The 15,660-nt window shown below is 43.6% G+C and overlaps 2 protein-coding genes across 2 annotated transcripts in view; one reads left to right on the top strand and one right to left on the bottom strand.

Annotated features, from left to right (window-relative positions):
• Positions 1-15,660, bottom strand: part of LOC140724823 (sterile alpha motif domain-containing protein 15-like) — a 53,550-nt gene that overhangs the window by 18,378 nt on the left and 19,512 nt on the right. The gene's annotated exons all lie outside the window — the stretch shown is intronic.
• Positions 1-15,660, top strand: part of noxred1 (NADP-dependent oxidoreductase domain containing 1) — a 45,834-nt gene that overhangs the window by 26,040 nt on the left and 4,134 nt on the right. Inside the window, exons 4-5 of the mRNA XM_073039473.1 lie at positions 1,354-1,508; positions 10,132-10,348. Coding sequence (XP_072895574.1) covers positions 1,354-1,508; positions 10,132-10,348 — 372 coding nt within the window. The remainder of the gene's footprint in view (positions 1-1,353; positions 1,509-10,131; positions 10,349-15,660) is intronic.

The raw sequence follows: 15,660 nt of genomic DNA, 5'->3' as shown, positions 1-15,660 counted from the left end.
TTATTAAAAGAAAATATACATGCTGCAGATTGCAGTGAAAGTAATTCAAAAGGAGTATACTTAAGAGGAAAACTGGTACAATTTTCTGCAGCCCACAGAGACACTGATGTATACCCACGCCAACTTGAGGAGCATCTTGAGGAGATCACCTCAAGGTCAGGTCTCTCCATGCCCAGGTTACCTCAAATCCAGGTCTGTCCATGGCCAGATCACCTCATGCTTATGTCTGCCCATGCCCAGATCACCTCAAGCCTAGGCTCGTCCATGTTCTGATCACTTCAAGCCCAGGTCTGTATTTTATGTCTTTCCTCACCTTAGAAGGCACCAGCAGCATGCCTGAAATTTGAGAGTGTCAGGGGCAGAAGTGAGTTTAGTTGTTATTACTAAGGAGAAAGTGCTTGGGAAGCTGAAAGGTCTAAATTTAGATAAGTCACCTGAACCAGATGGACTGCACCACAGGCTTCTGAAAGAAGTGGCTGAAGAGATTGTGAAGGCGCTAGTTATGATCTTTCAAGAATCACTATTTCCTAGAATGGTGCCAGAGAACTGAAAAATCACAAATGACACTCCACTCTTTAAGAAGGCAGGGTAGCAAAAGACAGGGAATTCAAGGCTAATATTGGAAATTAGACTCCTGATGAAGGTCTCGGCCTGAAACATCAACTGTTTACTCTTTTCTATAGATGCTACCTGGCCTGCTGAGTTCTTCCAGCATTTTGTGTGTGTTCCTTGGGTCTCCACCATCTGCAGATTTTCTGGTGTTTGTTTTTCCATTGAGGTTTGGTGACACTAGAACCAGAGGTCATAGATTAAGGATGAAAGGAGAAACGTTTAAGGGGAACTTAAAAGTGTACTTCTTCACTGATAGGATGTGAATGTGGAACGAGCTGCCAGCAGAAGTAGTGGATGTGGGTTCAGTATTTAAGAGAAGCTTGGGTAAGGATATGGAGGCTTATGGTCCTGGTGCGGGTCAATGGGACTAAGCAGAATAATAGTTTGATATGAACTAGATGGGCCAAAGGGCCTGTTTCTATGCTGTAGTTTTCTGTGATTCTATAACTGCTGACTGCAAGTTACTACTTAGTGTAAGTTAATGGCAAAGAGAATCAAAGAGAATTGATAAGCATGTGTGCATAAGAGGATAAGGTAAGAGGAATAGAAGAGATTCAAACTAATGGTATTTCAGACCTTTGTGCCTGCATGGGTTGGTAGCCTTCTTCTATGCCATTATGAGTTTTTGTCTATTCCACTGAGTTCATCCTCATAGATTACGGGTACTTCCCTCACTCCTGGAAACAGTTGGATTTGGTGCTTACTATGTTGGAATTGTTATTGTTCTCTCTCTTTTCACAGGCTCCAAAATCTCCTAGGACACAGCAACATAGTGAGACCACAGTATATTATTCAAGAAGATCCCTGGCTTTATCTGTGGGAGAAGAATAAAAGTGTTATTGAAGGCCTGCTTGTTCAGGAAGTGGTCGAAGAAACAAGCCCATTTAAATTGAAAAGTAAGCAGTTTGGAAACTAGCTGATTTTTTTCTGCTTCTTTCAAGAACACTGTGGTGGTCAGTGGGTAGGCCAGCATTTATTGTCTGTCCCAAAGTAACTTTCAGCTAAATGGTTTCATGATAGTCTGGTGTGGAGTCACATTGATTGGAGATTAGTGCTTCCAATGTTAAGAACCTGTAGTAAAAGGAATTTACTTTAAGCTGTCTCTTGTGTTCTGTTTACATGCCATTTCAACCAACAGTCTGGAGGAATTCAGCTGGTTGAGCGACATTTGTGGGAGGAAAGGAATTGTCAGCATTTGTTCAAAATCCTGTATCTGGACTATTTATTTTGTAATTTATAGTAATTTTTTTGTCTTTGCACTATACTGCTGCCCCAAAACAACAACCTTAATTTCATACAAGTCAGTGATAATGAACCTGAGTCTGATTCTGACTCTGAAAGTGTTAACAATTCCTTCCCCACCACAGATGCTCTATGAACTTTGGCGAGACTGCTCTTGGACTAGTGTATGCAATTCTGGTTACCTAGCTATAGGAAGGATATCATTGATCTGGAAACTGTGCAGTAAAGATTCACAAGGATTAGTGGGACTGGAGAACTTCAGTTATAAGGAGAGACTGGACAAGCTGGGACTGAGTGAAGAAAACTGAGGGGTCATTTATAAAAGTATATAGACCATGAGGGCCAAAGCTAAGGTGAATGATCAGGGTCTTTTACCCAAGGTTGGCACCAGAATGTATGGTGACACTTGCAGGTCCCCAGCACACCCCTAGGTTGGTTGTTAATGCAAACAACACATTTCACTATGTTTCAGAATCAGAATCAGCATCAGGTTTATTATCACCGGCATGTGTTCAATGCAATACCTAATCTAGCAGAGACAGAAAAAAGTAATAATAATAAATAAAATAAAACATAATAATAAATAAACAAGTAAATCAATTATGTATATTGAATAGATTATTTAAAAATGTGCAAAAACAGAAATACTGTATATTTTTAAAAAGTGAGGTAGTGTCCAAAACTTCAAAGTCCATTCAGGAATCGGATGGCAGAGGGGAAGAAGCTGATCCTGAATCGCTGAGTGTGTGCCTTCAGGTTTCTGTATCTCCTACCTGATGGAAAGTAAGAAAAGGGCATGCCCTGGGTGCTGGAGGCTGGCTTTCTGAGACAACACTCCCTAAAGATGTCCTGGGTTCTTTGTAGGCTAATGCTCAAGATGGAGTTGACTAGATTTAAAACCTTCTTTCGATCCTGTGCAGTAGCCCCTCCATACCAGACAGTGATGCAGCCTGTCAGAATGCTCTCCACGGTACAACTATAGATATTTTTGAGTGTATTTGTTGACATGCCAAATCACTTCAAACTCCTAATATAGCCGCTGTCTTGCCTTCTTTATGACTACATCAATGTGTTGGGACCAGGTTAGATCCTCAGAGATCTTGACACCCAGGAACTTGAAGCTGCTCACTCTCCCCACTTCTGGTCCCTCTATCAATGTACACATTGATAAATAAATTTGGATTATGAATCTTGAGAGTCTAAAACTAGAGGGCACAGGTTTAATGTGAAGGAGGAAAGATCAATGTGGACCACAGAGATGGTGGTATATGGAATGAGCTTCCAGCGGAAGTGATAGAGACAGGTATAAGTGCAACATTTAAAAGACATTTTTAAAGTGTATAGGAAAGGTTTAAACTCCCAACTTGGGGTCCACAGACCTATTGCTTAATGGTATTGGTCCATGGCATAGAAAAACATTGGGAATCCCTGGTTTACAGGGATATTGGTCAATAGCATGCAAGTGGTCCTAACTCAGGTAGACACCTTTGTTGGTATGGATGAGTTAGGGTGAAGAGATTGTTTTCATGCTATATAACAAAATGACTTCCTACTGAAAGATTAAAGAGGAATATTTTAAATAGTGCATCATGGGAGATTTAGGGAAATATATATTACAGTTTAGGGCCCAGGCAGTTGGAGGCATGGCTGCCCATGGCCAAGCAGTAATACTTTGATCTTCATGAGAGATCAGTATTGCAAGAGTACTTTATGTGTGTAGCTGTAGGGAAAGGGAAGATTTTCAATGCATCTGAAATCAAGAATGTGAAGTTAATTAAAACACAATGCTCAGGGAAAAATTGAAAAGTAGAACCAATAAGGGTGATTATCTCCAGATTATTACCTGAAAGATCAATTTATTACCATGGTGCTTTGAGGTAGTAAAAGGTCAAATAATAACTCAATGCAGAATGAAGTGTTGCTTAGAAAGTGCAATGCAGGTAAACAATAAGGTGGAAGGTATATTGAGAAGTCAAGAGTACGTCTTATTGTACTAGGGCACCATCACATAGACTTATAACAGCAAGATGAAGCTGTCCTTGAGTTTGGTATGTTCTTTCCGGCTTTTGTATCTTCTACCCAATGGGAAAGGGGAGAAGATCAAATATTTGTCATAGGTTGGTCTATGATTATGCCAGCTGCTTTACTGAGCCACAGGGAAGTGCTGACAGAATCCATGGAGGGGAGGCTGGTTTCCATGATGTGCTGAGCTGCATCCACAACTCTCTGCAGTTTCTTCCGGTCACAGGTAAAGCGGTTGCTGCATCAAGCCATGATGTATCCATGCAGAATCCTTTCTATGGTGCATCAATAAAAATTGGTGAGGGTCAAAGGGGACATGCCAAATTTCTTTAGCCTCCTGAGAGAGATGCTGGTGAGCTTTCTTGTCCATGATATATACTTGGTCGGACCTGGACCAGCTATTAATGATGCTTACTCCTAGGAACCTGAAGCTCAAGTCCAAACTCAACACCATTGATGTAAACCAGAGCATCAACGCTTCCCCTCATCTCCTGTGGTTAAAGACCAGCTTTTTTTTTGATGACGTTGAGGGAAATGTCATGACACCATGTCACTAGACTCTCTATTGTGGTTAGCACCAACTTGATGGGCTGAAGAGCATATTCCAGTGTAGTTATAGATGTGGTGACCACAATATGATAGAATTCCAGATGGATTTTACAGATGAACATTACCAAACTAAAACCAGTGTCTTCAACTTAAGAATATAGAACATAGAAACATAGAACACTACAGCACAGAACAGGCCCATGATGTGCTGATATTTTAACCTACTTTAATGATCAATCTAACTTCTCTCCGAAATAGCTCCTTATTTTTCTATCATCATATACCTATTTAAGATTCTCTTAAATGTCACTAATGTATCTTCCTCTATCACTATCCCTGACAGGGTGTTCCACACACCAGAACTCTCTGTGTAAAGAAACTAAATAATTGTAGCGATGTACTACATACAGAGCTAGACAATGGGGCGACGTTGGCCGGCAGCCACGTCGCACAGGAGGGTCCTCTCACCTGGGCCTACGAGGAAGTCTTGCAGCTGCAAACCCGAGACTACGGTCCTGTAGCTGGGCATCTCGTCATCTTCCTGCTGTGCCTCCGCCAGTGCTGCATAGTCCACCCCCAGGGACAGGGCCTGGATAACTGGTCTGGAGAGCGCGCCCGCCACAACGTTGTCCTTTCCCGAGACATGCTGGATGTCCGTCATGTACTCGGAGATGTAGGACAGATGTCGCTGCTGGCGAGCCGACCAGGGATCGGTCACCTTCGTGAACGCGAAGGTCAACGGTTTGTGGTCCGTGAACACGGTGAACGGCCTGCCTTCTAAGAAGTACCTGAAATGCCGGATTGCCAAATACAGTGCCAACAGCTCCTGGTCGAAGGCACTGTACTTGAGTTCGGGTGGTCGTAGGTGCTTGCTGAAGAACGCCAGGGGTTGCCAGCGCCCCTCGATGAGTTGCTCCAGCACCCCACCGACTGCTGTGTCGGACACGTCCACCATGAGGGCGGTTGGAACGTCCGCTCTGGGGTGCACCAGCATCGCGGCATCTGCCAAGGCTTCCTTGGCTTTAACGAAAGCGGCCACGGCTTCATTGTCCCAAGCAATGTGCTTGCCTTTACCCAACATCAGGGTGTACAAAGGGCACATGATACGGGCTGCTGAGGGGAGGAAACAGTGGTAGAAGTTAACCATACCAATGAACTCCTGCAGGTCTTTGACTGTGTTGGGCCGGGCAAAGTGGCGGATCGCATCTACCTTGGCGGGCAGAGGTGTTGCCCCGTCTTTGGTAATCCTGTGGCCCAGGAAGTCGATGGTGTCAAGACTGAACTGGCATTTGGCCGGGTTGATCGTGAGGCCGAAATCACTCAGGCAGGAGTAGAGCTGGCGGAGGTGGGACAGATGCTCCTGACGACTACTGCTGGCTATGAGAATGTCGTCCAAATAGATGAACGCAAAGTCCAGGTTGCGGCCCACCGCATCTATTAGCCGCTGGAACGTCTGTGCGGCATTCTTTAGGCCGAACGGCATTCGGAGGAATTCAAACAGGCCGAACGGGTTGATGAGTGCTGTTTTGGGGATGTCTTCAGGGTGTACCAGGATTTGATGGTATCCCCAGATGAGGTCTACTTTAGAAAAGATTCTTGCCCCGTGCAAGTTTGCTGCAAAGTCCTGTATGTGTGGCATGGGGTAGTGGGCTGGAGTTGTAGCCTCGTTCAGTCTGCGGTAGTTGCCGCATGGTCTCCAACCCCTGGCTGCTTTGGGCACCATGTGCAGGGGGGAGGCCCATGGGCTGTCGGACCTCTATACAATCCCCAATTCCTCCATCCTCTTGAACTCCTCCTTCGCCAGGCGGAGCTTTTCCAGGGGGAGCCTTGGTGCGCGGGCATGGAGGAGTGGTCCCTGGGTTGGGATGTGGTGCTGTACTCCATGTCTGGGCATGGCTGCCGTGAACTGCGGTGCCAGAATCGATGGAAAGTCCGCCAGGATTCTGGTGAACTCATCCGACAGCGTGATGGAGTCCAGGTGTGGGGCCAGCAACTTGGCTTCACCCAGGGAGAACGTCTGGAAAGTCTCGGCATGTACCAGTCTTTTCCCTTGCAAGTCTACCAGCAGGCTGTGAGCTCGCAAGAAGTCCGCCCCCAGGAGTGGTTGGGCCACCGTGGCCAGTGTGAAGTCCCACGTGAACCGGCTGGCGCCGAAACTGCAGCTGCACTATGCGGGTGCCGTAGGTCCATATCGTGCTGCCGTTTGTGGCCCTCTGGATGGGTCCTGGCATCCTGTTGCGGGTGTCGTACCCCGTCGGGGGTAAGACGCTGATTTCTGCTCCAGTGTAGACCAAGAAGCGGCATCCCGACTGTTTGTCCCAGACATACAAGGGGCTGTCCTGGTGGCCAGCCGCCATAGCCATTAGCAGCAGCTGGCTCTGGCCCTTGCAGGGCGGGCGACAACGGCGGGCTTCTGTGCCCCACCGCTGGTGGTAGAAACACCACCATTCCCTGGCCTCCTCACTCCTGCCTCTGTGTTGTATGCGCCCCCTTGCCGAGCCTGGTCTGGTCTGCTTTTGGGGTGCGTGGCTTGGTAATCCGACCGACGGACCCACGCTCTCCCTCTTGGCTTTCCACAGCACGTCTGCCCGGGCCGCCACCTTCCGGGGGTCACTGAAATCTGCATCGGCCAGCAGCAGATGTATGTCCTCGGGCAGTTGCTCCAGGAACACTTGCTCAAACATGAGGCAGAGCTTGTGTCCGTCAGCCAGGGCCAGCATCTTGTTCATTAATGCTGACGGCGCCCTGTCTCCCAAACCGTCCAGGTGCAGCAGGCGGGCACCTCGCTCACGCCGTGAGGGGCCAAATGTCCCAATGAGCAGTGCTTTGAACACTTCATATTTGCCTTCTTCCGGGGGCGACTGTATGAAATCGGCAACCTGGGCGGCTGTCTCCGGGTCAAGGGAGCTCACCACGTGATAGTAACACGTGGAATCAGAGGATATCTGCCAAATCTGGAACTGGGCTTCTGCCTGGCTAAACCACACGCGTGGTCGCAGCGTCCAGAAAGTCGGCAGTTTTAGCGAAACCTGCGTGAACAGATGAAGAGTTGGTCATCTTTGGTCCAAATCCCGTTTGGACCGTCGGGGTCACCAATGTAGCGATGTACTACATACAGAGCTAGAAACAACAACATGCAGTCGGTAAGTCGCTCTGAGACTAGTTTATTCAAACTTCACGGCACTGGCTTTTAATCCCTAGTTCCCGCCCTCCCCGGGCGGAAATGACGTCAGAGGTGCATTACCAAAGTCTCTCCCCGCGCGCGGGCTATTTGTGAGCCGGTTCGCCTGCACAGAAAGTGGGTCGCCACATAATAATTTCTTCTGACAGTCCCCGACACTTTCCTCCAAACTTCTTAAAATGATGTCACTTCATATTAGCTATTCCAACCTGGGAAAAAGTCCATAAGACCATAGGACGTAGTAGCAGAATTAAACCATTCATCCCATTGAGTGTCTTCCGTCATTCCATCATGGCTGATCCCAGATCCCATTCAATCCCATACACCTGCCTTCTCACTATATTCTTTAATGCTTTGACCGATCGGGAAATGAACAACTTTAGCCTTAAATATATGCACGGACTTTGCCTCCACTGCAATCTGTGGCAGAGCATTCCATAGATTTACTACTCTGTGGCAAAAAAAATTCCTCCTTACTCCTGTTCTAAAGGGTCACCCCTCAATTTTGAGGCTGTGCCCTCTAGTTCTGGATGCCCCCACCATAAGAAACATCCTCTCCACATCTACCCTATCAAGTCCTTTAAATATTCCATAGGTTTCAATGAAATTTCCCCTGCATTCTTCTAAATTCTAGTGAGTACAGGCCCAAAACTGCCAAATGCTCCTCATTCAACATTCTCTGACCCTATGTCACTTCTTTCTAAAGATGTAATTCCATCTCTTACCAACAAAGCCACACCACCACCTATACCCTCCTGCCTGTCCTTTTGATGCAAAGTGTATCCATTGATGTTAAGCTCCCAACTATGGCCTTCTTTCAGCCACGACTCAGTGATGCCCACAATGTCATACCGACCAGCCTCTAATTGCGCCATGAGTGTGCTCACCTTATTCTGAATGCTACGCACATTTAAATACAGCACCTTCAGTCCTGCATTCTTCGCCCTTTTAAATTTTGCCTCTGTGGTATAATTTAACTCTTTTCCCTGTCTGCATTTGTACTCAATCTTTGGATTGACAACCTTCCTTACATTCATGTTACACCCATCATCTACTTGTAAACCTGCTGGCTCATCCTCAGCTCTAACATCCTGGTTCTCATCCCCCTGCCGTGTTAGTTTAAGTCACTCCCAATAGCTCTAATAAATCTTAAGCCTCTGGCTATCCATTAGATCTAATGGGTTTTTTTTCCTGAGCTTTTTCTTGCTTTAGTAGGGCTTTTTTTCTTTTCTTCTCTTTTTTTGTGTCACCATATTTTTCAATCCTTAATATTGTTTTTTTTTCTCTTTTGAGACATTGTAAGTGTTACTTACTTTGATGTACTCTTGTATTTTGGATAATAATAATAATAATAAAAAGATTTGAAAAGAAAGATCTACGCCTCTTATTATCTTGTACACTTCTATCAAGTTGGCTCTCGTTCTCTTTCACTCTAAAGAGAAAAGTCCTGGCTTGCTCAACCTATCTTCATAATACATGCTCTCCAATCCAGGCAGAATCCTTGTAATTCTCCTCTGCAACGTCTCTAAGGCTCCCACCTCCTTCCTATAATGAAGCAACCAGAACTGAACACAATATTTGAAGTGTGATGTAACCAAGGTTTTACAGAGCTACAACATTACCTCATGGCTCTTGAATTCAATCTCCTGACTAATGAAGGCCAACACACCCTACATCTTCATAACAATCCTGTTATCAGCTGGCGCAGCAACATTAAGGGTGTCAACCCCAAGTTCCCTCTGTTCCTCCACACTGCTAAAAATTCCACCATTAACCCTGTTTTAAGCCTTCAAATTTGACCTTCCAAAAAGAATTATTTCACACTTTTCTGGGTTGAACTCCATCTGTAACTTCTCAGCCAAGCTCTGCATCCTGTCACTATCCCATCGTAACCTATGACAACTTTCTATACTATGCGCAGCTCCATCAATCTTCATGGAATCTGTAAACGTTCTAATCCACTCTTCCAGTTCCTCATTCAAGTCATTTATAAAATTCTGAAAGAGCAGTAGTCCCAGACAGATCTCTGTGGAACAGCACTGGTCACTGACCTCCAGGTAAAATACTCTATCTGAATGACTTTTGCCTTCTATATGCAGACTATACATTAGAGCTTAGCCATTCAAGACCATAAGACAAAGGAACATAATTAGGTAATTCAGCCCATGAAGTCTGCTCTGCCATTCTATCATGGTTGATTTATTATCCCTCTCAACCACATTCTCCTGCCTTCCCTTGTAACCTTTGATATCCTTACTAATCAAGAACCTACTTTAAATATAACCAATGACTTGCCCTTCACAGCTGTGTGTGGCAATGAATTCCACAGATCCACCACCCTCTGCTTAAAGAAATTTCTCCTCAACTCTGTTCTAAAGGGACATCCCTCTGTTCTGAGGTTGTCCCGTCAGGTCCTAGACATCCTGTCCATGTTCATTCTATTTAGGCCTTTCAATTTTCGATAGTTTTCACTGAGGTTTCTCCTTGCTAAGAGATTGTTCTGAATTTGCTTTTAATCCTTACAGGTCAGAAATGTGTGAAAGCAAAGTGGTTTGAGGAAGTTTTGTACTCGGTCCTGAATGCATGCAACTTTCTGAAAGTGCCTCACCTGAGCACATTGAGGATTCTCAACAATCTGCTGTTTGGTGTCACACAAAGTCTGGAAGCTTTGCATGATCCAGATTTATTCGTGTGTGAAAGCTTCGTTACTGAATTGTGTGCACAATCACTGTCACATAACAGGTATGTCATAGCACACCAGTAACCAGTTGCCAAATTGGAGTGCCATAGAATTGGACTGCATAGGAACAATCCGTTCGGCCAGTATCCACACCCATCATCTGCCAGTTGGTCCTTAAACCTCTGCCTAAGCAATACGAGTGTTTACCCAGACACCCCTTAAATGTTGTCAGCAACCCAGCTTTTCAAACATTCTCTCCAGCACTGCATTCAGATACTTACCACTCTCTGGGTGAAAAAGATCACTCTGAATCTCTTTCCTCTTAACCTAAACTTAACTCCTCTAGTTCTATCTAATTCTGATATGGGGAAACAAACACCTCATAATTTTGTATTCCTCTATCAAATCTCCATTCAGTCTTCTATGTTCTAAGGAATAAAGTCCTAACCTATTCAGTCTTTCCTTATAACTCAAGTCTTCCAGTCCCAGCAACATCCTTGTAAATTTTCTCTGCACTCTTTCAACCTTATTTATATCTTTCCTGTTGGTAGGTGACCAAAACTGCACACAATACTCCAAATTAGGTCTCACCAACATCTTATACAACTCCAACATTCTATCCCATCTCCTGTACACAATACTTTGATTTATGAAGGCCAATTTTCCAAAAGTTTTCTTTGACCCGATCTACCTGTAACTCCACTTTCAATACACCCCCAATCTTAATGTCATTCGCAAATTTACTGATCCTGTTAACCACATTATCATCCAGGTCATTGAGATAGGTGTCAAACAACAATGAACCCAGCACAGACCCTGCTGTGCTCCACTAGTCACAGACCTCCAGTTAGAGAGGCAACCATCTACTACCACTCTCTGGCTTCTCCCACAAAGTTAATGACCAATCCATTTTACTACTATCCTGAATGCCGAATGACTGAATCTTCTTGACCAGCCTCCTATGTGGGACTTTGTCAAATGCTTTGCTGAAGTCTATGTAGACAACATCCACTGCCTTCATCAGCTTTCCTGGTACCTTCCTCAAAAATCTCTAAGATTAGTTAGACATGACCTACCAAGCACAAAGGCATGCTGACTATCCCTAATCTGTCTGTGACTATCTACATACTCATACATTTGATCCCTTAGAATAAGTTCCAATAACTTTCCCACTACTGATGTCATGCTCACCAGCCTTTAATTTCCTAGTTTATTTTTAGAGCCTTTCTTAAACAGCAGAACGTTAGCTATCATCCAATCCTCTGGTAGTCCACTTAACGCTAAGGATGATTTAAATATCTCTACTAGTGGCCCTACAATTTCTGCACTTGCCTCTCATAGGGTCTGGGGGAACACCTTGTCAGGCCCTGGGGATTTATCCACCCTAATTTGCCTCAACACAGCAAATGCTTCCTCCCCTCTAATCTGTATACGGACCATGACCTTGCTGCTGCTTCACCACACATCGGAGTAAATACAGATCCAAAAAATCCATTTAAAATCTCCCCCATCTCTTATGGCTCCACGCATAGACTACCATTCTGATCTTCCAGAGGACCAATTTTGTCCCTTACAATTCTTTCGCTCTTAGCTTATCTATAGACTCCCTTAGAATTCACCTTCATCTTGTCTGCTAGAGTAACTTCAAGCCCTCCTGATTTCTTTCTAATGTGTTCCCTTGCATTTTTTATACTGCTCAAGTACCTCATTTGTTTCTTCCTGCCTATACCTGCTCTGTACCTCCTTTTTTTATTTAACCAGGGCTTTAATATCTTTACCTTTTACTTTTGACAGGCATATATAAGCTTTCTACTCTCAAAATTTCACTTTTGAATGTCTCCACTTACCAAATACACCTTTGCCAGAAAACAACCTGTCCTAATCCACATTTGCCAGATCCTTTCTGATAGCATCAAATTGGCCTTTCTCCAATTTAGAACTGCAACCCACAGACCAGACTTATTTTTTTCAATTATTTACTTTGAAACTAATATCATTATGATCACTAGATGCAGTGTTCCCCTACACAATCTTCTGTCACCTGCCCTGTCTCATTCCGTAACAGCAATTCATGTATCACACACTCTCTGGTTGGGACTTCTACATACTGAATAAGGAAACTTTCCTGGACATATTTGACAGCCCATTTATAGTATGGGACCATCTAGTCCATTTACAGTATGGGAGTCCCAGTGAATATGAGAAAAGTTAAAATCACCTCCTGTAGCAACCTCATGTTTCTTGCAGCAGTCTGTGAACTCTTTACAAATGTTGTTTCTCTGTTGGGTGGTCTGTAATAAACCCCCATTAATGGGGTCATACATTTTTTATTCCTCAATCCTACCCATAAGTCTCACTAGACGAGTTTTCCAATCTGTATGACTGAACACTGAATTGACATTTTTTCATGACTAGTAACTCCACCCCTTCTTCTTTAGTCCCTCCCATTCTATCGTGCCCCTCATGCAATCGGGTCTCGTTAATGGCTACATTATCATAATTCCATGTTTTGATCCATGCCTTGAACTCATCTGTCTTGAAGGGTTGAATATTTACACAATCAATTATTTTTTGTTTAAGATTTGCAATTAATTTAGATCACTTTGTGGGGATATTTTTTGACACGAAAATCTTTTTCTGTTGATCAGAGTCAAAAAAAGTCAAATTAAATCCATGGTGATTCAATGTTGTTAAACAATAAAACATGAAAACTTCTAAGGGGAGGAATGCTTTTTATAGGCGCTGTATATATCTATTAGTCTATAATGTGCATGCAGTCATTGGAGCTCATTATCATGTAATCAATCCGGTTTGCTTCACTTTGTTTACTCACAATACCAAAACGATTCTGTGCTGAAAAACCAGTCCAAGCAGAAAAAATAAGATCCACACAACGTCCAGAGAAAAAGGCATCGAACTTTCTCCAATGTCACATACAAGCTGGCTAACTTGAAAGTTATCCGCACATTCTTCGTGAGACTGTAGTCTTCTTGAGCATTTTCTGATGTCTGTACCTGTCCTTCCAAGTTTGGTTGTGTTAGCATTTCACCATATTCTTCTGCTATGTTCAATACCCATTCCATTCTCCATCCTTCAATCCTGCACTCTTTGTAGAAAAAAAATGGTCACCCCTCTTTTCTTGCACTTTCTCTTAAAAATATGTTAACAAGACAAATCTTATTGGCTAATTCAACAAGCCTAACTTATCAAATTAATTTTTATTTTAAACAGCAAAAATAAAATACCCGATTATATAATGTAAGTAAAGGAGCACTTTTTTAATATGTAGTTTTGCATTTTGAAAAAAATCTTCAAAAAAATAAAATCCCCAACAGTATATAATGTATTAATAAAATAAAGCATTGTCTTAAACCGGGGTACACTACACCTGAGATCACAACCCTAGAGGTCTTGCCCTTTAACTTAGCACATATGTCTTTGGAATGTGGGATGAAGCCCATGTAGTCACGGAAAGAACATACAATCTCCTCTCAGAAAGTGGCAGGAATTAAATTCTATATAATCAAAGCTCATCCTCCTTCTCAAGCCCTTATTCATGTGCTCTCCTTACTTCATGATAGCTTTGTGTCTGGAAATCTCCCTTTCTTAACCTTAAATCTATTCAGCAACTTGGTGGCCACAGCATTTCACGGCTACCCCATTCTCTGCAAAATGTCTCTTCTTTTTTATCAGTCTTGATGAAGGGTCTCGGCCTGAAACATTGTCTGTTTACTCTTTTCCATAAATGTTGCCTGGCCTGCTGAGTTCCTTCAACATTTTGTGTGTGTTGCTCGGATTTCCAGCATCTGTAGTTGTCCTCATGTTTGTGCTCATAAATGTCTCACATCTCAGTCCTAAATTACTTGTTCCTTATCCCGAGATTGTGAGCTCTGACTTTAGGTGTTGGTGCTAAAGAAACATCTCCCTTCAATGCAGCCTATCAAACAGTGGGAATAAAGCACTGTTTCTCATTCGCCTGAACTCTAGTGAATATACTCTCCCTAGTTCCTCCTGAAACAACAGCACTGCTGAGCCTTGAATTACTCAACTTTTGTTTCACTCTATCTATGCCAAAAATGTCCCCTGCTCTATTATTGTAGTCAAAAATATTTACTCATGAGAGGTGACTTGACAGAGGTGTATAAAATGATAAGAGGCATACGTAGAAAGCCAAAGACTTTTACCAGGTCTGAATGGTTAACATGAGAAAGCATAATTTAAGATGATTGGAGAAAACTCTCGGGGAGAAGGGTGGGGGGGATGTCAGAAGTAAGTTTTTTTAACACAGAGTGGTAAGTGCGTTGAACACGCTGGTGGGGTGGTGGTAGAGGCAGATATATTTGGGGCATTTAAGAGACCATTAGATAGGCACATGGGTAATAGGAAAAATGGAGGACTATGCGATAGGGAAAGGTTAGATTGTTCTGAAAGTAGGTAAAAGGTTAGCACAATATTGTGGACCAAAAAGGCTGTCCTGCTCAACGTTCCATATTTTGCTTTGAACTTTGGTAAGTGCTTGCTTCAACAGCATGTCTACATGCAGTAATGGGTGTACATGAACACCCAAATATTTTTGTACATCAACATTTCACAAGTCTGCCAACATTTAATACTTGAAGTACCTGGGCTTTGTAATTTTTCTACCAAAGTGGATAACTTCCATTTATCTATATCACTGTATCTGCCATGTATTTTACCACTAACTCAATCAGAATTGGGTTTATTATCACTGATTTCTATAGAACATAGAACACTTCAGGACTCATCTTTTTCCCTACCCATGCCATTGGTACCAATACGTTTCATGAATTCTGGTTGCTCACTCTCCTCCTTTAGAATGCTATGGACCTGCTCTGAGATGTTCCTGACCCCTGGCACCTGGGAGGCAACATGACATCTAGGTGTCTCTTTCAACATCCACAGAATCTGTCTACTCCCCTAGCTATTGAATATCCTTTCACTACTGCACTCCTCCCTTCCCTTCTAAACTACAGAACCAGACTCAGTGTCAGAGGTCTGGTTCCTGCAGCTTTCCCCTGGTAGGTCATTCCCCCCTCCCCCCAACAGTATCTAAAATGGTATACTTGTTATTGAGGGGAATGGCCACAGAGTTACTCTGCACTGGCTGCCCATTTCCTTTCCTAGTCCTGACAGTTACCCTGCTACCTGCCTTCTACAGCTCAGGGGTGGCTACCTCCCTGTAGCTCCTATATATCACCTCTTCATTCTTCTGTTAAGTTCGTTCAACTGCACCTCCAATTCCCTAAAACAGTTTGTAAGGAGTTACAGCTGGATGCACTTCATAAAGAAGTAATTTGAGGGAGACTGGAGGTCACCCAGAATTCCCACATCTGAACCCTTGTGAATGTGACAT

Source organism: Hemitrygon akajei, chromosome 3 (genome assembly GCF_048418815.1).
Source record: "Hemitrygon akajei chromosome 3, sHemAka1.3, whole genome shotgun sequence".
NCBI classification, from domain to species: domain Eukaryota; kingdom Metazoa; phylum Chordata; class Chondrichthyes; order Myliobatiformes; family Dasyatidae; genus Hemitrygon; species Hemitrygon akajei.
Note: the sequence above shows the minus strand (reverse complement) of the source record. Positions and strands in the feature narration are given on the sequence as shown.